The sequence below is a fragment of the Penicillium citrinum genome (assembly GCF_028827155.1).
Source record: "Penicillium citrinum strain IBT 23319 chromosome Unknown utg000001l:1.0-4955037.0:1.0-4956770.0, whole genome shotgun sequence".
NCBI lineage: Eukaryota > Fungi > Ascomycota > Eurotiomycetes > Eurotiales > Aspergillaceae > Penicillium > Penicillium citrinum.
Window position 1 is genome coordinate 410,145 of NW_026622686.1, and position 24,488 is coordinate 434,632.

Consider the following 24,488-nt stretch of genomic DNA (forward strand, 5'->3'; position numbering starts at 1 on the left):
ATAGTTACTAGTGTAGTGGGGGAGTATCGGCCTGCCTGCCAGTAGGGGAATTATGTAAGGGAATTGGCCTAATTCGGAAGGGGGGGTTATATACATTCATTTAGATAGCATCTTTAGCATCACACGGAGAGTCAATTACACGAATTACAGTCTATTCGAGAGAGTGCTAGCAGATCACCCTAGTTGGGGTGTTGTTTACCCTCATCCTTCTGCCCCATTCGACTGCACGTACCGACCGTGCTGCTTCGAGCATCCTATCCCGTTACACTAGATAGATAGTGAAGGTTCACTACGATGGATCACATGGGCATGCGATAATTTATCATAATTGTGCTACAGATATTCGAATGAGTACTAACGGCAATGTACAATCAACAATCCTAGAGGAAGATTTTACTACTCGACCAATATTGAAATGTACTAAGTAGAAATTGGCAAAATATTCGTGAAATATTCGGGGATTAATATGAAGATGCAATATAGTAACGATTAGGAAGGCGGTATCAGCCGGTCTTAGGGTTGGAAAACATCACAAACTTCTTCCAGTCACAGACACTTCTGAGCACAAATTCGAAAACCCCATTGAATGAAGTTGTTTAATCGTCCAAGATGAAATCGAGACAACTGAACCAGAGTGGACGGTCGCTGCGGCACCATTTCTGCACAAAGCCACAATGCTTCGGGAACCACCGACGCGCCGACCCACAGTGGACAGCCGGTAGTTTCAGTATTGGTCGCATCGCGACCTGAAGGATTCTCCGAGTCGAGCTTCTTTTACCATCTCGGCCTATATCTCAGACTTACTCATCTGTGCAGAAGCACCAACCCGATTCGCCCCAAAGAAACAAGTCCCGAGTGGCCTCGTCTTGACCCACGCCCGTCAGCCTCGCTCTGCAGCCACATCGCGACATTATGGACGGCGTCGATAGAGAATCGGGCCAAACCGAGGGCTCAAGTCTATTCTAAGCAGTTTTGAGATTCAGTTAATCTAGCATATCTAGTGTATATACCTCAAAGCATGCACCTCGATCATAGACATTTCTCCGACATCATCTGATTGTAGTAAACTCTTCTGTACTATATCCGGTTTCAACATACCAACACTACCATCATGAGCGTCGAAGAGCCAATTGCCGTCATTGGAAGCGGTCTTCGATTTCCAGGCTCTTCCACCAGTCCATCAAAGCTATGGGACCTTCTCACCAAACCGCGAGACCTTCTCACTCGCATCCCAGAAAACCGGTTCAATGCAGATGCTCATCACCACCCGAATCCTGACCACCATGGCACATTGAACGTTACTGAGTCCTACTTCATTGATCAGGACCATCGTCATTTCGATGCCAATTTTTTCAATATCAAGGCGATCGAGGTATCGGCCATTGACCCCCAACAGCGGTTGCTGATGGAGGTTGTCTATGAGTCGCTCGAGGCAGCCGGCCTATCTATTGAGTCTCTGGCTGGCTCTCAAACCGGCGTATACGTTGGACAGATGTGCGGAGATCACTCGGATCTCCTTAACAGTGATGTGAACGCTTTGCCTACGTATACAGCCACCGGTAACGCGCGCAGCATTATGTCAAATCGTATCTCTTACTTCTTTGACTGGCATGGACCGTCCATGACGATTGATACTGCGTGCTCCTCCAGCCTGGTGGCTGTCCACCAGGCTGTCCAGTTGCTTCGGAGTGGCGACTCTAGGGTGACTGTCGCCGCTGGAACTAACATGATTCTTGCACCGATGCAATATGTCGGTGCGAGTAAGCTTCACATGTTGGCAGCTGATAGTCGATCTCGCATGTGGGATGTCGATGCGTCTGGATACGCTCGTGGTGAAGGTGTAGCTGCTGTTATCCTGAAGCGTCTGAGTGACGCTATCGCAGATGGAGACAATATCGAGTGCGTCATCCGAAGCAGTGGAGTCAACCAAGATGGACGCACAAAAGGTATTACTGTGCCGAGTTCGACGGCTCAAAGGGACTTGATCTTCCGGACTTATGCAAAGGCCGGACTCGACCCGCTGAACCCGAAAGAGCGATGTCAATACTTTGAAGCTCATGGAACTGGAACTGCCGCCGGTGACCCCAAGGTAAGCCTAACCTGTCATCTTCCCAAGATACGTCCACCACTCATCATTCATGCCCATCACTCACTCTGTCTACAGGAAGCGGAGGCTATCAGTCAATCATTTTTCTACCCCGATGAAAACGTCAAAAGCAAGGATGAGGTGCCTTTGTACGTTGGATCCATCAAGACGGTTATTGGGCACACCGAGGGCACAGCTGGTCTGGCTGGTCTGATCAAAGCTTCACTCGCCCTTCAACACGGTGTCATCCCGCCAAATCTTTTGTTCAATAAGCTCCATCCCAATATCGAACCATTTTACACCAACCTGGAAGTACCAACGAGCCTGAAAACATGGCCTGCTCTTCCAGAAGGTATCCCTCGTCGAGCCAGTATCAATAGCTTCGGATTCGGTGGAACCAATGCCCATGTTATCCTCGAGAACTATACCACCCCAACTCCGCAAGAGACTAGCTCAGCTGCCTCTCAACAGTTCACCCCATTCGTCTTCTCTGCTGCGTCTGAAAAGTCACTGCGTGGGATCTTGGGTGACTACATGGAGTATCTGAGCGCAAACCCCGATGTATCTCTGAAGGATCTATCCTACACCCTCTACGGTCGCCGCAGTGAGCATGCGATCAGGACAAGCTTTTCAGCCTCCTCTGTGAGTGATCTCCAAGCCAAGATCAAGGAACGAGTCCGTGAGGGCAGCAATGGTCAGAACATCGGCGTTCGTGCGAAGGTTTCCTCAAGCATGCCTCGTCTACTGGGTGTCTTCACTGGTCAAGGAGCACAATGGCCTACCATGAGCAGGGAACTGGTTCTTCACTCTCCATACGCTAGAAAGGTCGTGCAGGAGCTTGAAGCTGTTCTGCAAACTCTTCCTGAGCCCGAACGACCACATTGGTCCCTAATGGATGAGCTCCTCTGTGACGCTTCGAAATCTCGTCTCGACTCTGCCCAAATCGCTCAACCGTTGTGCACTGTTGTCCAAATCATACTATTCGACCTCATCCAAGCTGCCGGTGTCAAATTTGAGGCTGTCGTTGGTCACTCCTCTGGAGAAATCGCTGCGGCCTATGCTGCCGGATGCATCACACGGGATGACGCGGTGAAAATCGCGTACTATCGAGGTTACTTTACGCATCATACACCCAGCAGCAAACCTGGTGCTATGATGGCTGCGGGAACTTCGTTCGAAGATGCCAATGAGCTTTGCAACCTTCCTATGTTCAAGGGACGACTTGCAGTCGCGGCTATCAACTCCTCCACTAGCGTCACTATATCTGGTGATCGTGATGCTATCGAGCAAGCCAAAGAAATCCTCGAAGACGAGCAGAAGTTTGCTCGTCTCTTGAAGGTCGACAAGGCATACCACTCGTCGCACATGATTCCATGTTCGACCGGGTATGTTGAGGCACTCAAGGGTTGTAATATCCAACCGCAGCAAGGTGCCAAGGACTGTACTTGGTATTCGAGTACGTACGAGAAACGTGAGATGCACGGGGACGAGGATCTCGCAGGTCAATACTGGGCTGATAACATGGTTCGTCCGGTTCTTTTCTCACAAGCTGTAGTTTCGGCCAGCGCAGGTGGTGCATTTGATCTTGGTGTGGAGGTAGGGCCACATCCTGCACTCAAGGGCCCAGCAGTGCAGACCATTCAAGAAACCCAGAAAGACCCAATCCTGTATACGGGTGTCATTCACCGTGGCAAGAATGATACCGAGGCAGTCTCCGACGCTCTTGGATATATCTGGTCGCAACTTTCTACCTACAAGCTCGACTTGCGCTCCTTTGACTCGCTTGTATCAGGGGACAACAGCCGCAGTGTGGTCCCCGATCTTCCAACTTACCATTGGGACCACGATACACTCTATTGGCATAATACTCGTGCATCCAAGGCGTTCCTTGGTCGCAAAACTGGAACCAATCCTTTGCTTGGAACTAGAACCACTGATATCATGGAGCACGAGATGAGATGGCGCAATCTACTTCGTCTCAACGAGAAGCCTTGGATCAATGGCCACCAGCTTCAAGGGCAGGTCGTGTATCCAGCCACTGCATACATCGCCACTGCTGTTGAAGCAGCGCGATTTATCGTACCCAACGAAGAAGATGTTGCTGTGATTGAGGTCCACGATTTCAGTCTCGGCAAGCCACTCGTCTTCTCCGAGGGAGACAGCGGTATTGAAACAGTCTTTGCCGTTGATGGTATTACTATGACTAGCGAAAACACCTATTCTGCTTCATTTGTCTTCCATGCTTCCAGTAGCGCCGAGGCTGATCAGCTTTCCACACACGCAACGGGACGCATCACCGTCACCCTCGGAGAAAGCTCATCCTCTTTGTTCCCTACTCGCCAGCCAGATCTCCCCAACCTGGTCTCCATTCCCCAGGACCGCTTCTATGCCTCTCTCGAGCCTCTTGGATACAGCTACAGCGGCTGGTTCCGTACCCTGTCCTCTATCAAGCGCCGCATGAACTTCTCCTCCAGCCAAATCACGGTTCCGCCACAGGACGATGAGCCCGAGAAGATGCTGCTCCATCCTGCTCTCCTTGACTCTGCACTCCAGGGCATCTTCCTGGCCTATTGCTGGCCCGGTGATGGAAGTCTTGAGCAACTTCACGTTCCCACTGGCATCAAGACGTTCCGTGTCAATGCTGGACTCTGCCGACAGACTCTCATCCCCTCGTCGGATGTTAGCGCATGTTCCCAGCTGACAAGCAATCCGATAGCCACTCGTCAGCTCAACGGTGACGTGGAAATTTACGCACCCGATGGTACCGGTCTTGTGCAAATGGAGGGTATCAAAGTCGTTGCATTCTCTGAGGCGACAGCGGATATGGATAGAGCTATTTTCTCAGAGAATGTCTGGGGCGTGGCCGCACCAAGCTGTGAACTCGTAATGGGAGACCAGCGGGCCACAGAGGAGGACTATGAATTCTCCTACGCCATGGAGAGAGTTTCCATCAACTACATGAAGAAGACGGTGGAAGAATTTCCAGAAGAGAAACGAAAGACAATGGGTCTTGAGTGGCACTTCGAGCGCATGTTTGACTTCTTTAATGACGTTCTGACAACTGTGAAAGCAGGTAGCAGAAGTTGTGCCCAGAGCGAGTGGGTGAATGACGATAAAGAGACTATTGCTGCTCTCAAAGCGTAAGTTTGATCGTCTATTTGATGCTCCGAGTTGATGCTGATAAATTGTTTGGATATAGGAAGCACGGCCACCGGGTTGATATGCAGCTTGCTTGTCAAGTCGGTGATCATCTTGCCCCAGTTCTTCGTGGAGAAACGACCATTCTAGAGCATATGACCAAGGATAACCTGCTTAACCGCTTCTATGAGGTTGGTCTTGGATTAAAGGAATTCTCTTACTTACTTGGCAAGACCGTCAAGCAGGTTGTTCACCGAGACCCTCGCATGAAGATCCTCGAAATTGGTATCTGGCCTTTCTTCCAAATCGAATCTTGAGACATTCATCCTCACTAACACGCTCGAAAAATAGGTGCTGGTACTGGAGGTGCCACCAAGCTTATCATGAGTGATATCGGACGCTCATTCGCCTCTTATACTTACACGGATATCTCGACTGGGTTCTTCGAGACAGCACAGGAAGTCTTTTCATTGTTCAGTGACAAGATGATCTTCAAAACACTGGACATTGAGAAGGATATTGTTCAACAAGGTTACGAGGAACATACATATGATCTGGTGGTGGCTTCGCTTGTTCTTCACGCCACAACTGATATTCACCGAACTTTGACAAATGCCCGCCGCCTCTTGAAGCCCGGTGGCCAGCTGATCATCCTTGAGGTTTCGAATAACGACGTCTCCCGTGTCGGTTTCATGATGTGTGCTTTACCTGGTTGGTGGCTTGGCCAGAATGATGGACGAACGCTATCACCGTGTATCTCGACACTTGAATGGCACAATGCACTTCTGCAGAGTGGATTCTCTGGTATTGATTCTTCGACTCCTGAGAGTGATGCAATTCCCTACCCATTGGCTATCATTGTATCACAAGCAGTTGACGATCGTGTGGCTTTACTCCGTGAACCTTTGTCGGCAGCTGGTCTCCAGGCCGCAGTCGACACTGAGCTGGATCTTGTCCTCGTTGGTGGCCAAACCTTGAACACAACCCGACTGGTTCAGGGCATCCTCCGACTTCTCCCAACTGGAACCAAGCACACCATCTTCAAGACACTGTGTGATGTTGATGTCGCCAAGGTCTCTCCCAAGAGCGCGATACTTGTTCTCACCGAGCTTGATGAGCCTGTATTCAAACGGTTGACCGATAAGGCACTGAAGGGACTTCAGGCTCTGTTCGAGTCCCAGAGAACGGTCCTTTGGATCACCCAGGGTTCTCGATCTGAGAACCCATTTATGAACATGTCTGTTGGACTGGGACGAAGCTTGGTCTTGGAAAATCCAGACCTGACACTACAATTCCTCGATCTTGAGGTTAACTCTAAGCCAGACCCACGTTCGCTGCTGGAATCACTGATGCGTCTGCGTCAAGGTGATATACTCAAGAGAGGTGGACAGCTTGAAGAGCTCCACTGGACAAACGAGCACGAGCTCGCCTATGAGAACGGTAATCTTGTACTCTCTCGCGTTTACCAGAGCAAGGCCCTCAACAACCGCTACAATGCATTCAAGCGTACGATCACTGAAACAGTGACCCTGGACTCTGATTCTGCCCCTGTGAAGCTGTCCAGCGATGCTTCATCTCGTCACACCCTCATGCATGATGCATCCCTCGCTAGTCGTCTGCTTGACTCACAAAGCCTTCATGGCACTGGCGCTGAAGTCTTGATCAACGTCACGCACTCTCTCCTTGCGCCCATTGCTACCCGGCCTGATACAGCGTATCTAGTCCTCGGGGTCAACCTTTCCACTGGTGCTTCCACCATCGCTGTCACCCCTACAAATGGATCTCGTGCCCTTGTTTCTTCAGAAAAGTCTATTGAAGTTACTATTCTTCCTGGAAACGAGATATCATTCCTGTCAAGTCTCGCCGTTGAGCTTCGATCGGTCAGCATTCTTTCAGTCTGCCGTCCAGGCTCGACATTGCTTGTTCATGAGCCAACCCCAGCTATCGCTTCCAGCATCCTCAAGCGCGCTGGAGACACCAATATTAAAGTGCATTTCTCTACTGCATCTCAGCCGAAATCAGCAGATGATTGGATCTTCATTGACGTCTACTCTCCTAAGCGTGTAGTGGTGGCATCAATCCCCGCCGATGTGTCGACCCTTGTAGACTGCGCTGCGAGACAAGGAAAGAATTTCTCTTCTTGTGGCTCGTTGATTGCGTCGTGCTTGCCAGCTACCTCCCTTCAGATCAACCTAGATGGGGCCAGTCCTCTTCAACAGATGCTAGAGCCCTCCGGGGCCCATTCAATCCAACATCTGCTGCCTGATGTGGTTCAAAGAGCTCTGATCGAAACCGCTGAATCTTCAGCTGGTCAGCCCGTGAATGAACTGGTCACTCTAGACCTGGAGCAACTGGTAGGCAGTGATGTCGATCAGTCTCAGCAGGCTATTGTGAGCTGGACGGGAACCGCAAAGAACCCCGTCCAACTTTCCACAGTAGAGAGCCAAGTCAAATTCAGACCAGACAGAACTTATGTGCTGTTTGGTCTGACCAGTGACCTGGCACAGTCTATTTGCGACTGGATGGCTTCTCGTGGTGCAAGAAACATTGTACTGACAAGCAGAAACCCCAAGATTGAGTATCAGTGGGTTGAATTGCTGGCAAAGAAGGGTGTGAGACTGGAGGCATTTGCTAAGTAAGTCCGAAACCCCGGGATGGAATTCGAGGAGAACTAACACATTATAGCGATATCACCGACAAAGCCGCCTTGTCTACTCTCGTCGAAAATCTCCGTCATAACTACCCTCCGATTGCCGGTATTTGCCACGGTGCCATGGTCCTTGATGATACCTCTTTCTTCGAGATGCCATTTGAGAAGATGCAAAAGGTCCTTGGTCCCAAGGTGAAAGGTGCTATCTTCCTCGATGAAATCTTCCAGAATGACGTGCTTGACTTCTTCGTCTTCTTCTCCTCTGTAACCGCCATCGCCGGAAACCGTGGTCAATCAGCTTATACCACTGCCAATATGTTCATGTCGTCTCTGGTTACCCAGCGTCGTCAGCGTGGTCTGGCTGCGTCCATCTTACATATTGGTGCTGTTATGGGTGTTGGATATATCAATCGCGGATTCAGTGATGCTATCTTCGCTGCCCTCCGCAAGACTGGATTCATGATGATGTCGGAGCGTGAATTCCATCTTTGCTTTGCCGAGGCTGTCGTCGCATCTCATCCATGCTCTGACTTGAATCCGGAAGTCATTACTGCACTGGAGACAATTAGATCGACCGAGGTGCGGCCGCCATGGGCTGACTTCCCACGATTCCAGCATTGCGTTCAGCTCGAGGAGGCGGGTGATAAGAAGGAGAAGAAGAAGACTGCTGCAGTCTCTGTCAAGATACGATTGCAGGAGGCAGTCAATGCTAGTGAAGTCTTTGAGATTATATCAGGTGAGTGTCTCGTATCCATGCACGCTTTTCAAACCTTGGTTCCTCTCTCTTGGGGTGTTTCTTTTTTTCCTTTTTTTTCCTTTTCAGCAAATGTGCTAATTCTTCACAGGTGCATTTTTCCAGAAGCTGCAGATCTCCCTTCAACTTCCATCCGAGACTGAAAAAGCGCACGTCTTGGCTTCTGGCCTTGATGACCTTGGTGTCGACTCTTTGATTGCTGTCGAGATTCGCTCTTGGTTTGGCAAAGAAATCGAGACCGAGATTCCTGTCTTCAAGGTCTTATCTGGTGGTTCAGTTGCTCAGCTGCTCGAATATGCGATTGACAATATGCCAGCCAAGCTTGTACCGCATTCCAACGGTGAACAAGGAACCGTTTCTGATAGCGGATCTACTAATATTCAACTTACCCCAGCGTCAACCCCCTCCGTTCCTAGTGTCAATCTGGCAAGCGATAGCACTGGGTCAAGCCAGGTAGGCGAAGATGTTGACAGCTCTGTAGATATGGTGGTCACGCCGCTTGAGACTCCTTTTGAGGATGCGGAAATCAAAAGGACGTTGAGTATCACTGAGATTGAACCACCTGCTGAGAAAACCCCACCACCCAACTTTGAAAAGATTATCCCAATGTCACCTGGACAGTCTAGATTCTGGTTTCTCAAGCATCTGATGAAAGACCAAACAACTGCCAACAGCACCATTCTAGTCGCAATCGACGGAAATCTTCGTCTGGATAGTCTTGAGGATGCGGTACGCAAGATTGCTGCTCACCACGAAGCTTTCCGTACTTCCTTCTTCACCGATGAGAATCACAAGCCCGTCCAGGCTATTTCTGCTTTATCAAGACTTTTCCTTGAAAGGAAGGTGGTCGCCAGTGAGTCCCAGGTCAAAGAGGAGTTTGAAAAGTTGAAGAACCACGTCTACGACCTCGAGCATGGCGAAACCCTTCGCCTCGTCCACCTGTGTTTGACACCTACTAAGAGCTATCTCGTTATTGGATCCCACCACATTACTCTGGATGGAATTAGCCTGGAAGTTTTCCTTCAAACACTCCAGCATGCCTACAATGGACAGCCTCTATCCAAGAACACGTTCCAATACTCCGACTATTCGGAGAAACTTCGCCAGGAAATCTCCTCCGGTAGCCTTCAATCTGATATTGAATACTGGAAGGTCGAACTCGCAAATCATCCCCCGGCTTTGCCACTACTGCCTTTCTCTTCTACAAAGACCCGCCAACCTTTGGAGGAGTATTCCCATGTTTCTCTAAACCGGATCGTCCCCGCTGCCCTAGCTAAGCAGATCCAAGAGACCTGCCACCGCCTCAAGGCTAATATCTTTCACTTCTATCTTGGTGTCTTTGAGATCCTCCTGTTCAAGCTCCTCGGCACTTCCGACGTCTGCATCGGTATGGCAGATGCCAACCGTTGGGATGACCGTGTTGCGCAGAGCATTGGCATGTACTTGAATTTGCTGCCCCTGCGTTTCCACCTCGACAGCACTCAGAGCTTCGAGGCCGTTCTCAAGGAGACTCGCCGCAAGGCTTACCTTGCCATGTCTCACTCGCGACTACCATTTGACGTCCTCTTGGAGAACGTTGAATGCGACAGGTCCACGTCTTTCAGCCCGTTGTTCCAAGCCTTTATCAACTACCGCCAGGGAGTGAGTGAGACTAGAAAGTTTGGTGGAGCGACGGGCACAACCACGGAAATCTCGCTGCCCAGAGCTGGATATGATATTTCTCTGGATATTATTGAAAACCCGGGACAAGACACACGGGTGACTTTCATGCTGCAGAAGACCCTATATGGAGAAGAGGAGACTACTAAGGTGCTGGATTTGTACTTCAAGCTCCTAGGTTCCGTTTCTCGCATGTCAGGACAGTCGCTGAAGGATATCTCACTCTTCTCGAAGGAAGATATCCACAATGCAGTTCAGCTTGGTCAAGGTTAGTTCAACCAAACTGCTAATCACGTGAAGTCTTCCATTTACGTTAATTTCTAGGACCAAACTCGCCTTCAACCTGGCCAGCAACGCTGCCAGCCCGTATCGAGAATATCATCGCCGAGCACCCCGATACTATTTCCATCAAGCAGGTCACTGGCCAGTCTTGGAGCTATCAGCAGCTGAACGCAGAGGTCAACCGCATCTCATCGGCACTTCTCGGCGCGGGTGTTACTAAGGGTTCTGTTGTTGCTGTGTTCCAAGACGCCTCGGCAAGCCAAGTCTTCTCCCTTTTAGCAATTTACCGAATTGGTGCCATCTACGCACCTCTAGATGTTAATATTCCCGCTGAAAGACTACAGGTCATCGTTGCCGAATGCAAACCTTCTGCGGTATTGGTCAATGAATCTACTGTCAACAATTCTAGCGATTTGGCTCTTCCATCTTCTACCCACGTCTTGGAAGTATCAAGTCTTCCTAATGGAGCCCACGTCCCTGCGGCCAACCTCACATCCAGCGACCCAGCTGCCATGCTCTTCACTAGCGGCACGTCAGGTGTACCCAAGGGTGTTGTCCTCTCGCATGGAAATTTCCGCAACCATGTTGAGTCTTTGACTGTTACCCACGGATTTGGCTCAGAAACGGTTCTCCAGCAAAGCTCAGTCGGATTTGATATGTCTTTGAACCAGATTTTCATCGCTCTGGCTAACGCCGGAACACTCGTCATCGTTCCTGAATCCCTCCGTAAAGACTTTTCCTCCCTTTCTCAGATCATCCTCGATCATAGGGTCACCTACACGAGCGCTACTCCATCCGAATACCTGGCTTGGTATCGTCACGGTGCAGACAACCTATCCAAGTCCGGATCATGGAAGTTTGCTACCTCCGGTGGTGAAAAGTTCTCAGCCGAACTAATCGACGTATTCCGTCAGTTATCCAGCCAATTCCTGCAGTCACTCCGTATCTTCAATGCCTATGGACCAACCGAGTGCTCCTTGTCTTCGAATGAACTCGAAGTCAACCTCAATACCCCAAAAATTACCGCCGGTAGAACTCTTCCCAATTATGCCGTTTGCATTGTCGATGAAGACTCCAACCCTCAACCGATCGGATTCCCTGGTGAGATCTATATCTCCGGCGCAGGTGTTGCGATTGGCTACCTGAACAACACCGAAGAGACTACACGCAAGTTCATCAAGACTTCCTTCTCTGGCAAGGCATACCGGACTGGAGATAAGGGTGTGCTCCATGCAGACGGTGCTCTCGAGATCCTTGGCCGTATCGATGGCGACACCCAAGTCAAGCTCCGAGGCCTTCGCATTGAACTTCAGGATGTCGAAAAATCCATCCTTACTGCATCCAACGGCCAACTCAACGAAGTAGTCGTCACTCTAGTCGGGACTCCAACTATGCTCGTCGCTCATGCCGTGCTATCATCGACGGTCCCAACAGCAAACACGCAATCGTTCCTTCAGGAACTAGTTTCATCACTGCCTCTTCCACAGTATATGCGCCCATCTTTCATTCGTCCGATCGATCGTATCCCCCTCACTACATCGGGTAAGACCGATAGAAAGGCTCTGCAAGCCCTTGGCCTCCCTTTCGCCTCTGTGCAAGAGGAGGACGAGTTTTCTCTCACCCCAACAGAGGATAAACTTGCTCGTGTCTGGGATTCTATCTTACCTTTGCAGAGCCAAGGCCTGCACACCCTCACCTCCGCCTCCGACTTCTTCCAGGTTGGAGGTAATTCCATGCTACTCATCGACCTTCGTAACGCTGTGCGTCGCGAATTTGATATCGACATCCCGCTACTGCGTCTCTTCGAGCATAGCTCTATCTCAGCCATGGCCTCGCTTATAACCCCCGCTTCTTCTGAAAGTTCTCACTCGATCGATTGGGCCTCTGAGGTCGCCATTCCTCCTACCCTACTCTCTTCTCAGCCCAAATCCTCAGCAAATTGCCCTCACCACCCTCCGCAGACCGTCCTTCTCACCGGTGCTACCGGATTCCTGGGTCACAACGTACTCAAGGCTCTTGTCGAGGACTCTAATATTACTAAGATCCACTGCATTGCCGTTCGTGATTCGACTAAGCTCGCCTCTTCCATTGACTCTGAGAAGATCGTTATTCACACCGGCGACCTCTCGCTTCCTCGTCTTGGCCTCTCCACCGCAGCCTTCGCCGCCCTCTCGAACTCTGCCGATGTGATTATTCACAACGGCGCTGATGTCTCTTTCTTGAAGACGTACAAGACCCTACGCGCCGCCAATGTTGAAGCTACCAAGGCACTAGTTGAGATCGCACTACCAAGAAAGGTGCCAGTTCATTTCGTTTCTACTGGTACAGTCGGCAAGCTTATTGGTGGAGAGTCTCTTGAGCCTACATCATTGGCCTCATACCCCCCATCTGAAGGGTTTAAGGATGGATACGCGGCAACCAAGTGGGTCAGCGAAGTTCTGTTAGAGAATGTCGGCAACGAGCTGGGACTACCAGTGGTCATCCATCGACCCTCTAGCATTACTGGTGAAGGAGCAGGTGAATCTGACATCGTACCGAATGTGGTTCGATATGGAAACCTTCTGAAGGCCGCCCCCGAGTCGAAGGGATGGACCGGATTTGTGGACTTGGTGTCTGTCCAAAACGTTGTTGATGGTCTACTTGGGTCTGTCACTGGGGATCGCGGAAATGGGGTTCAATACATCCATCACTCTGGGGAGAATGTGATTCCTGCCAACCGGATCGGAGAGATGCTGCAGAAAGACGGGAAAGAGGAATGGGATGTCCTCGATATGACCGAGTGGGTTGATAAGGCCATACAAAAGGGAATGAATCCTCTTATCGGGGAATTCTTGAAGAATGCTGGCAAAGGGAAAGGATTGCAGATTGGCCAGAGACTCTTGAAAGAATGAATCCCCAGGTATGATGTAGGGAAGTTCGCAGGATTTCTTTTATTTTGTCTATTTCTTGGTGTTTATTTGTTTCTTGCGTTCTGGAGTTAGTCTGTTATAGGGGAAATACCATTCATCTGGCAGTTATTCTCTTAACCTATCCCTCCTATCATGTAGCAAGTAGTCCAGGTTAAAATCATTCGTCGTAAGTGATTGGGATATTGGTTGACCGATCAAATCGCACCGAAGAACAACTGTATCATAACATTGACTCAGACCAACTCAAGACATAAACTTCTGCAACTTCGACTTATCCAGAATTTCCCCCTCAATCAAGCGTCCAGTCTCAGTAACCTCTCCGTTAACGCGTTGATAACGCACCAGCGCCGGGACATTATTAATATTCCACAGGGTCCTGAATATATTCTTGGGCTCCCTCCACCTAAACGCACGCATTAATCCATGTTTCAAAGTTCCAAACGAAGGGTTATCATCCTTTGGAATGATTCCTGACCAATACTTACTCTGCTAACGTTCCCACCGAGACCATCGCTAGCGTCGGGGCATCGGGCGCCGTGAAAGCAGCATCGATATGCGGGAGTGCGGCACGAACATCGGGGCACCAGGGCTGCTTTGTGACAGAATCATCTCCAGAAATGAAGGCAAGGAAAAGCTTTGAGCTTGAAGCTTCGGGCACATCGAGCAGCTTTGCTGAACTTGGAAGAGTGAAATCCCTGATAATGGGCATCTTGGCGGTATCTGGATATTGGAAAATAGTAACTGTGTCTCGGCGTATGAAGAAGAGATAGAGGTATTCGTAAAGTGTTTTACTTTAAATATCCGATGCTGTATAAAGCAATCTGTTGGGTGTTTGAGATGGTTGATGGACGATTCAGAGGTTGCGTGGAAATTCTTCGTCCCCGCGTTTGACGAGGCCCACTGTTGGTTCCGTGCCGAAGTACCTGATATGCGAATACAAATACTCTACGTTGGAGACATCCGCGATTTGTCGTAAATAGAGTAGCTTCATGTAATATAGCCTCATATATTCGTCCAAAAGAATCCAAGCTACAACTATAAATGGAAAATAATCACGTTGAATTGAGATCTCCATCCCGAAAGCAGCCGCAAGAATCGGCGTCTCGGCGTGAGTTCAACCATCAAACACTCCGAACAAAGGAAAACCTGCCTCGCATTGTGTTTGTGTATTAATACTTCTTCGGACCTCGATAATGATTACACATTGGCTGTATTATCTTGTCTACACAAATTATTCTTTTCAAAATTAGTCAACATCTTCCCAAGGGCGTTGTCCGATGTTCTCCGATTGGATTCACACAAAAGATCACAATAGTTTACTTGAACCATGTAAAGTCAACGACTCCAAGAATTCAGTCAAAAACTCTTGACAGCTTATTGACTTCAGGAATTTCACATTTTGAGCAAAGGCGATGTATATGAAGCCTGTTCCAACAGGTCCGATGATACATTCGGGTTTATACTGCCCTTTAACGACTATCACTTTCCTGCACCGAGAGCAAGTCATATGAAATGTACCAATCACTAGCCAAGCCCTTCACTCGGTATTCGGTAGGCAGGCCAGGTGATTGCTCGATGCTACGTAGAAGTCCCACAACTTCTTGTCTGTTATTCCACGACGATAAACATCGATCGGCAAAATAGAGCGGCTGTACCATATATTTCTGCACGACAATAGAAGACATTCCATGTGCGATGGAAATAATCAACCTAATATAGTGGTGTAAATCCCGTTGGAGGGAATTGTATGCGCTGATGATGTCGCGTTGTCTATGACTGACAGAAACCTCCATTGTTCACGTTTTGAATACACTCGGGCCGGCTTCGATCATATTTGATCTTACGGGCTCGGCACTCCGTACTGCAAATTGAGTAATGGCTACGCGAAGTCTAGTCGGTGGAGACTCACCAGTCCCGACTGGTGAGGCGCGAACAGACCTCTGTTCGCGCGCGGGGAGGACCTCATCGCCACCTGGATTTGGCACTAGAGTAGATGAACTCTGGCTTTCATGCTGAACATTCCAATGATAGTGCAAAAAAGGCAATGTAGACCACCGCTCAGAGACGTTGGTATATGCCGGTGGAGAAAGGAAATGTCGGCTTGATTTAACGAAAGGGGAAATCCTGCCGATTGCAATCAAAATTGATGGCTGAACTTCGTTTTTCATGTTGCAAACGCCATTCAAATGTTGTAGCGTGCATGATTGTATGCGTATTACATGCTCATTTCACAAATCGGCTCAATTCGAATCATATTCAACAAGTAACAATGACATTCAGTAGAACAAGATGAACAGCTGGAAGGTTGAAACTATCACAAAGACAAGCAAAAGCATATCAGATGCTTTCAATCACCTTGGTCTCTACAATTGCAAGTTTCAAGGCGTGCAACTTCTCATAACTGGTATCCGTGATCTGCGAAATGCAACAATCAAATAGTGTAATACAAATACTGCCCTTTACCATATTTAGTAAGAGAAGTCACAATCTAAAAAAATGGAGGTTGATTTAACAATTCTATGTGGTTTATCCCCTCGCATGACTGTCACCCCAGTCCGATGTGTTTTGCTCCACTTTCACATACGATCATGAGGGGCAACAAGTCCATAAGAGGCTCAAATCTTCTACATAGCAAATTCAGTTAATTCAATCTTCACTTCCATTACATTATCTTCATCCTGTTTTCCTTCACCATATCGGTAGACATGCCCCTCTACAAACCCCCAAACGTGAACGCCCCCGTTCTGTCCCAGTTCTCTCTGGAGGGCAAAATCGTCGCTGTAACTGGCGGTGCACGAGGCATCGGACTCGAAGTTGTACGTGGTATGGCTGAAGCAGGCGCCGATGTCGCCCTTCTATACACCAGCAGCAGCGATGCTGCAGAGTCAGCGGCAAAGATTGCATCTGAGACTGGCCGTCGCGTTGAGGCTTTCCAGTGCGACGTCACCAGCCGCAGCAACATGGGTGAAACTTTGAACAAAGTCGTCAATGAATTTGGTAACGGTCGACTGGATGTCGTTGTCGCAAATGCGGGCACCTGTACTAATCGACCTAATCTGGAATATGACGAGGAAAGTTGGGCTCGTGATAATCGTGTTAACTACGACGGTGTTATGTGGACTGCGCAAGCTGCTGGCAAGATATTCAAGCGCCAGGGCAAGGGCAATCTTATTATTACAGCATCGGTCAGCGCGATTCTTGTGAATATTCCCCAGACGCAGTGCGCGTACAATGCTTCCAAAGCAGCTGCAGTGCATTTGGCGAAGAGTTTGGCTGTTGAGTGGACAGACTTTGCGAGGGTTAACTGTATCTCGCCTGGATTTATTATGACTGAAAGCAAGTCTTGATATTTTGTAGATTCGAATTGGATGGATGTACTAACCAGAATACTCTGCAGTGCTCACTCAGCAACCTAAGGAGCTTTTTGAAAAGTGGCTGTCGATGATCCCTGGTGGTCGCATTTGTGATCCTGCTGAATTGAAATCTGTTAGTCTTCTCCGTTATCGCAGTCTAATAAAATTTTCCTGACCCTATCAGGCCTACGTTTTCCTTGCCAGTGATGCTTGCTGCTACATGACCGGTGCGAATATGGTCATTGACGGCGGGTATACTTTACCTTGATATGCATCATTTTATGACCATCGCGTCTTGTTATGTGTAGGAATCCTTTCAAATCGATGGTGTAGATTGGAGATAAAACTGGACTAAATATCTTCTGTCCCTCGTACTAGATTTAAAACCAGATTACCAAAAAAAAAAAAGAAAGGAACCCAGTATTTATTGTCACTACACGTTCTCTCGAATTCTTTCAACCACTAGAGTATCATTTCTTCTCTGACATAACTGTAAATTGACCTGTACTTTATATCCAATCAAAAATGGCCTTGGCTTCAAGCCAATATATCAGCTCATAAGTAGTTTATCAGTATCGGCTTCTTTTCCGACTGAATCGGCCACATTGCCGTTAACCGAGCATTAGTGCAACATAGCTAAATTAAACCGCTGACATGCTGGTACATCCAATCTATTATTGCTCTTTTTGGTCAACCTATCCGGCATGTGGCGTTCCAGAATATTCCTGTCTCGCGTCTTGTTTTGAGGCATCGGGATACCAACCGGGCTCATATCAACCCCGCACATCGGCAAGTCGGCTTTATAAGAAAAGGTCTCCGCAATGACTGCATGATACGAAACTTGATCTTCAAATACTCATCGGAATAGGTATCCATGAAATATTGAGCTCCCTCGCTGTCTACCGCACCTGGATATTCATGGATTCTTGGCGTCATCTTTCACAAAATGGATAAAATAAGCACATATGACATTAAACCCACAAAATTAATACCTAATTCTCCCAAGCCACTCCTACTTTATAGAAACACCTTTGTCCGGGATGGAAAGGTAGACATTACACGCGCCTACGACACATTTCTCAAGAATGGCTGGGACGTCCAATGGGTTACACGGTACGGTCGAACACAGCGCTCGCATTATCATCCAGAAACCCACGAAGCAATGATCGTCGTGTCTGGGCCGGGAAGTATCCGATGGGGAGTAGCCGATCTCGACGACGACAATGAAAAACATACATATGGCGATGCGCCTGAAGAGGGTGGTCTGTTATTAGAGGTCAATGTGGGAGACGTGTTGATTGTTCCGGCAGGTGTTGCGCATAAGAGCTATGATCCTTTCACGACGAACCCGGACTTCAAGCCTTTGACTGGCAAGGCACGAGGAATTGAGTCGGATGATCCGCGAGCCATGGTGCAGAATGTGGAGTTACGAGGATTCACAATGATGGGTGCTTATCCTCGTGGGTTAAATTGGAGTTGGGAAGAGAAAGGGGATCCATCTACATTCGAGGCTTGTTGGAATGTAGAGATCCCGGCGTTGGATCCTGTTTTTGGGGCTGATGGGGGTATCAGGGGATGTTGGAAATGAGTTCTTTGAACTTCAGTCAAAGGATTGCCGTTGAATTCTATCCGCTAGGCTAGTATAGTAGTTCTTTATCACTGTACCCACACCATCAACGGCCGAATTATTCCATGACACCCTTTTGCGGCCTTTTGATGGCACCTGTGGGCCCACAGCCTTAAGGTACCCAGAATTTGGCTTTTGAGATCTATATGTACGTATTTTCCAGGCACGATGGAGAAATATGATAAAAAGGAATTACGCCTGTGTTCTCCATTTGCCTCGAAAAAACAATGACTAAATACCCAATTTTAAAAACTGAGGCCATGCTCGTTAGAAGCTTCAGACATGACTGACGGTGTGCAGGTTTCTTTGTTTTCAAGTCCAGTATACGAGAAAGATGAAAGAACTCGATGGGAAAACTCTTTGACACGACACTTCCGCCATGTATTTCAAGTCATTCCTTTCATCCCGACGCTTGATCATTATGTGGGCTCGTTGATCAATGCCTGGTGGGCGCTTCTTTGTTTTTCCTGGCTTAAGAAATGAATCGGGGGTCTCAAGCGTGCCCTTTTGACTTAACATTGCTCAGATACTCGAGAAATCTAGCATCGGACAGCACCTACGCTTCAGATCAAATTAAGATTCCTCTATATTGACCTCAAAATGCCGAGACGACGAGGAACTCGGAATAGCCCGGAAGACATCAACGCTAGTAGCGGACAAGCATCAAAGAGTCACTATTCGAGTGAGCCGTCCTCGTCAACAACGCAGTCGTATGAAACACCCGCGACCAGTGCTCCGAGTTCACGGGGAAATAATTCAGGACCAGGAGAGAAGCGGAAACGGGGGACTGAAACGTCTGACTTGGAATCGAGTAAACACGAGTATGGGACGAAAAAAGAAAAGTCTTTAGCAAGGGTGTCTCCATGGGACAAAACAGAGAGACATCGTGTCAACGTCGAAGACCTGGACCTCGATGTATCCTATGAGGAGTTTGTGGATCTTGAACCAGAACCGGAGCCGGAATTGCCTGCTCGACAAGAAAGATGGCAACATCATGGCTCTGAACCCTTGATTGATATTGACAGTTTGCCTGCTGATTGGAACACACGGGAACCTGATCTTGATCCAAAGTAGGATTGGCCCTTCTAAGATATCATTGAATTCAAGATGTTAACACTCTCTAGTGATATCGACGGCCAGATAGTACGATGCAAGGAAAGGATCGTGGACAACATCATGCCTCATTTTTTCCAATTGAGACTTAAGGATTATCAGAAAAAGAAAGATGCGCTTGTGTAAGAACCTTCCTGTCTACCTACTGATCGATCCATCAACATCATGGAAATGTATCAAAGGAAAAATGATGATCTAAAATTCGAACAGGCTGAGAGACAAACACGAACCCAAGGGGCTAGATGATCGTGTCTACAAACGGATAAAGACGCTTAAACAAACCCGAGCACATCTAGTAGAACACGGCGATGAGAATCATCAAATTCAGAATATCGACAAAATCTTGGACGCCTATAGATCGAGAAAGATAAAATGGACAGGACTAGTGACCTACTGGTCTGAAGGAGTTCAGTTGTGCGAACCACGTCCGTTCCACTGGGATGAGTTCGAGGCCATTAATGCAGCCCATTCTGGCCAGAGCGCATTCTGGGTCGAAGGAGTATGAGGAATATCCACTTTTGAATCTAGACATTTGGTAAGCTAATCGAATTTTGCAGTTCTTTGGCCCTGGGATGGGGCATAGTTATGGCTCTATCACCATACCTCCCGATCCTCGCTATCAATGGGTTTACATGGTAAGATCCACCACCCTTGTTCCGGAAAAATTCTCCATTGATCATGACTGTAATTATAGTACAATCTGGCCGTCAGAATTCCCGGATACCAATGGTGGACTGAGCTCCAATTTGTATATGATACAGGCAGCAGTATCATGATCTTTAACGCCGAGTGTATTGATCGGATGATGGGTCCATATCATCCCGGCATCGCAGGAATTCCTGAGCCAGCGCTCCCTTGTATGGGACATGTTGGACTCATCACAGCAATGGGCGGTGTGAATCGGCCGGTATATGAGATAGAGGCTTGCTTGCTCAATGATGCTGGGAATAGACGTTTGACAAATTGGATCAGAGTGCCTGTTTGTCTCGCTGGCATCGGGGGTTCACCTCCGTGTGATACGCCCCTTGACGGGCCATTTCTCAATTATCTCATGTTCGTGGGCTGTGTGCCAAATGGAACGGGCGAATTCGTAGTATCAACCTCGAAAACTAAGTTCAATCTGACGAGCTCTTTACCTGAAAACAAAAGGGAGGTTCCTCCTGCACTTAGGGCTTATGAGAATCTCGGTAAGGTTCCACGCGGGACCGTCTATCATACGCAAAAGCACATCGGCCAGCTAGGAAAGCAAGCCACCTTGAAGAAAGCACCTAAGCGAATCCCGCCAAAGGAATAGAATCAAGAAATCTTAGCCAAGTAGCTGTACATGATCAGTTGTGAATGGGACTGCTGGGTCTTAAGATATCAATTAGATTCCCGATCTGCACAATCAAGGGAGGTTTTTTTCCACAGATGAAATGAGCTTTCATTTTGTACGCGTTTTAATAGGAAATGCGTAGTGGCTTATGTGAATATAATTATGAGTTTAGTTCTTTGTAGAAATGTTACACTTTAAACTGATTTCTTTCTCGCTTATTTATTCTGCCAAAAAGTAGTCCTGGCTTACTGCAACTGAGATACTAATCCTCGTCCGAAGTTCAAAGACGCACATTATCTCTCATTCCTACCTGCCATACCAGGAGTAATACACCAAGGCAATACACTGACTATTTGGCTAAATTAGCGTACGTCCTGTCGTCCGGGTCATTTGGTACCCGGAAAAATCAAAACGTCAGAAACCATCATGGCACATTCTAACTGTTTCTACGATTTGTTTTCGTCAACTTCAAAGGGCACGGCTGGTCAGCTGTCGGGCCTAGCCCTTGAAGTCACCATTGGCTGCCTGTAATTTTGATGCATCAATAAACCGGATTTTCCCTATTCAGTGGGGCCGTCATTGGACTTTGGGGCTCAAGCCCAGACGGAGTGCTGACATCTGATCATTCTGAATCCCCAGGGCTATAGCGCTTGGTCGAAAAACATGGCAATATCCTTCGTATCAAGAATGATTCGTTGATCAGAGAGCGGATTGATCTCCACACACACTCCATGCATAACTTCTGCCTTCAGGCCTTACACTAGCCTGAATTGTTGTAGAGGATTCTCATGATGTGGTCAATGTTGAAGGCCCCGCATAAAACCCCACTTGATTGAAGTTTGTTGGGAGATTTACGGGGCTTTTCGTCCCACCCCCGCTTCTCCTTTTGTTGAAACTCAATCGTTTCTATCATTATGTTCCCTGTTCGACGTTGCTGATTCAGGGGAGGCCATCCAGTTGGTGTGTGAGGCTGATCTCCTGGCAAGGGGGCAGCAAGAAGGAGTTCAGGGTTATCAAGTGCGTCTCTTACTAGTAATTGCTAATTGTTCACGTCTGATTTCTATAGCAAAGGTTTGTGGCGTACGCCCAGTTTATGAAGTAGAAAATAATGCAGGATATCCACTTGCTCAGCGAATCTATGATGCTCTATAAGCTTGCGAGGATATTTCTACACTATGGAGAAAAGGGTCTACTGTGATGCACTATACACAGCATCATACCATGTCAAATCGATATTATTCACGAAATCAATCACAAAAGCATCTCTAACAAAGGTATTCATGTAATGAAAATTAGCTCACAGCAATATCGATCGACGACTATAGGTCCATATGTGACAGAGCTACTGCACAAAATACACCCTAGATGCACAGAGACCAACGCACCTGCACGCCAGAGGCAACGTCTTAGGTCGGAAGACATCCATCCGCTCTTCATGTGCTTCGCCACCGCTGACGCAGTGGGAGACGGACCCCGCACAGTGGGTAAAAGGAGGTAATCGTGTTCTAGATTGATTCCCTTCGAAACTAGTTCCTGCGTAAAAAAGATACTATCTTTATCTTCCTGCTGCCGGGACATTCGGACCGAAGCTGTCTAATCGATAAGCATTTCCACCATGACTAAGTACATCATTCAGTAACTAGTTCATAAGCTAGCATTCTTGCATTCTTTCACTAAAAGCTTTTGCGTTGAGAGATCATGGCCGTGAAAACGAGACCACTATTAGCTTTGGTAATGCTTTTATAATTACCGCTAAAGAGGGACTTGTCCAACCAAGGGACGTCATTCAAAAGGGTATAGCTCAGTTTGCCTATACCTGCTTCTATTGATCAATATCAAAGCTAGAGGGGCGCGTGGAACCTTTACGATCCTACGGTAGGTGGTTAGCAGAAGCGGGGGTCTACGCGAGGCGCGTGGAAACGCGCTAGGGCACGAAACAGGTGGGACCTCGACGTCTCCATGCATAGAGGGTGAACCTAAGTATACAGGCCAAGAGAGGCTGGCTAGCTGGGTAATTATACCAGCTAATTAAATCAGGTCTCAGGTTATATATACCATGCTTTACAATACCACACGCATGAGTTCAGCTCTGGCTGCGATACTTCGTGTACTGGAGTTGTTTCACGATGTTGAGGATATTGCAAGTTTGCCGAGAAGATATGAATGATTGAGCGTTGATGAAATGAGCAATTGGTATTAAAAAGAATGCTGCGAACTCAGATGCTATCTGAAATTATATCTATAATGTGTTTCAAAGTCATCGTCATTGAGTTTCACATGTATTCAACTTCATCCTGTCCTGAAGCCCGGTGGAACATTTCGGGATCATAATCCACCGACATCATCGATCGCCGAGGCCTCAGCCTTTTAGGAATCTTTTGCTCTCGACCCCGCATCGTATGGAATCACGCCATACTCAAAATTGAATAAAAAGGACAATTGGGGATCATATACGGGAAGAATGGGTTATAAGAAGGTGGAACTCCCGTCCGTGGAACCGGGTATGAACTAAACAATATCTTCAACGCAGAACATAAGATATCCTTCTTCACCTCCTCCAAGAGACTTTCCCTCACCCTTTTCATATCCTAACTTGCTCTATTATCACGATGTCCGCATCTGCTCCTCCCAGCCAGCTTTACCTTCGCCAGGCCCGTGATGCTGCGGGCTCGAAGGAATGCATGGATATCTACGATAAATGGGCTGCAACATATAACGCTGAAGTTGGAGATGCTGCTCAGAGCTATGTTGCTCCGGTCCTTGTCGCCCAAGCTGCCATAAAGTACAAGGCTGCCAAATCCCCCGCTGATAGCGTGATCCTTGATGCTGGCTGCGGAACGGGTCTCGTCGGACAGGCTCTTGCGATGTCCGGTGCGCGAGCAATTGATGGCATTGATCTGTCTCAGCCCATGCTGGACATTGCACGAGACACCGGTGCCTACCGGGATCTTGCACAGGCTGATATGAATAAGCCAATTGCACAGAAAGATGACACATATGATATCGTTTCTTGTGTTGGCACCTTCACACTCGGCCACGTCGGTCCAGACCCTGCTCTAAGGGAATTGGTCCGAGTGACGAAGGCCAAGGGTATTGTTGTTGCTACAATTCTTCAACAGATCTGGATCCCTGGAGGATTCCAGGCTGAAGTTGAGAAATTGAAAGAAGAGGGTCTTGTGGAGGTTATTTCCGATGAGTTGATAGATTATGTAAAGGGACATGGCGACAAAGCAGTACTGCTTATTCTTCAAAAATCCCAACGCGCCTGAACGAAACTACCCGCGAAGACTTCCTTATGCAACCCCAAAATAATCATGATCTAAGCGAAGCTCTTTTCAACAAACCCCAGTTTGGATCCGACCCAAAGCGACAGGTTTCAACATACCATTCCCTTTCCCACAACCAAACGCGACAATTTAACGATACACCCCCGGCCGGCTACGTGAAGCGACTTATGACTCTTAGAAATACCCATATTGAATGAAATGCCATAAATATAACCCTCGTAAACGGACTAAGGTGGTTTAAATTTGTCAATCCAATAAGTACTAGGAAGTAATCCAAGGGAAAACAGTCGAAAAGATATTTCTAATCTTGACTTC

General features: G+C 48.0%; 6 protein-coding genes across 6 annotated transcripts; 5 read left to right on the forward strand and 1 right to left on the reverse strand.

Annotated features, from left to right (window-relative positions):
* Positions 1 to 1,111: 1,111 nt before the first annotated feature.
* N7469_000163 (polyketide synthetase) lies at positions 1,112 to 13,460 on the forward strand (the record flags this gene model as incomplete). The annotated part of the gene is made up of 7 exons (XM_056639083.1): positions 1,112 to 2,089; positions 2,165 to 5,226; positions 5,286 to 5,509; positions 5,576 to 7,859; positions 7,910 to 8,610; positions 8,720 to 10,555; positions 10,612 to 13,460. The coding sequence occupies 7 exons, from the start codon at positions 1,112 to 1,114 to the stop codon at positions 13,458 to 13,460; spliced, it is 11,934 nt and encodes a 3,977-aa protein (XP_056504840.1).
* A 261-nt stretch (positions 13,461 to 13,721) lies between these two features.
* N7469_000164 (uncharacterized protein) lies at positions 13,722 to 14,187 on the reverse strand (the record flags this gene model as incomplete). The annotated part of the gene is made up of 2 exons (XM_056639084.1): positions 13,722 to 13,881; positions 13,964 to 14,187. The coding sequence occupies 2 exons, from the start codon at positions 14,185 to 14,187 to the stop codon at positions 13,722 to 13,724; spliced, it is 384 nt and encodes a 127-aa protein (XP_056504841.1).
* A 1,996-nt stretch (positions 14,188 to 16,183) lies between these two features.
* N7469_000165 (uncharacterized protein) lies at positions 16,184 to 17,099 on the forward strand (the record flags this gene model as incomplete). Its single annotated transcript, XM_056639085.1, has 3 exons — positions 16,184 to 16,784; positions 16,876 to 16,964; positions 17,016 to 17,099. The coding sequence occupies 3 exons, from the start codon at positions 16,184 to 16,186 to the stop codon at positions 17,097 to 17,099; spliced, it is 774 nt and encodes a 257-aa protein (XP_056504842.1).
* Positions 17,100 to 17,777: 678 nt separating this feature from the next.
* On the forward strand, positions 17,778 to 18,419 carry N7469_000166 (cupin domain-containing protein; the record flags this gene model as incomplete). The annotated part of the gene is made up of 1 exon (XM_056639086.1): positions 17,778 to 18,419. One exon carries the CDS (start codon positions 17,778 to 17,780, stop codon positions 18,417 to 18,419), a length of 642 nt encoding a protein of 213 aa, XP_056504843.1.
* Positions 18,420 to 19,058: 639 nt separating this feature from the next.
* N7469_000167 (uncharacterized protein) lies at positions 19,059 to 20,865 on the forward strand (the record flags this gene model as incomplete). Its single annotated transcript, XM_056639087.1, has 5 exons — positions 19,059 to 19,528; positions 19,583 to 19,693; positions 19,782 to 20,070; positions 20,129 to 20,206; positions 20,266 to 20,865. The coding sequence occupies 5 exons, from the start codon at positions 19,059 to 19,061 to the stop codon at positions 20,863 to 20,865; spliced, it is 1,548 nt and encodes a 515-aa protein (XP_056504844.1).
* Positions 20,866 to 23,495: 2,630 nt separating this feature from the next.
* Positions 23,496 to 24,155, forward strand: N7469_000168 (class I SAM-dependent DNA methyltransferase; the record flags this gene model as incomplete). The annotated part of the gene is made up of 1 exon (XM_056639088.1): positions 23,496 to 24,155. One exon carries the CDS (start codon positions 23,496 to 23,498, stop codon positions 24,153 to 24,155), a length of 660 nt encoding a protein of 219 aa, XP_056504845.1.
* Positions 24,156 to 24,488: the final 333 nt, after the last annotated feature.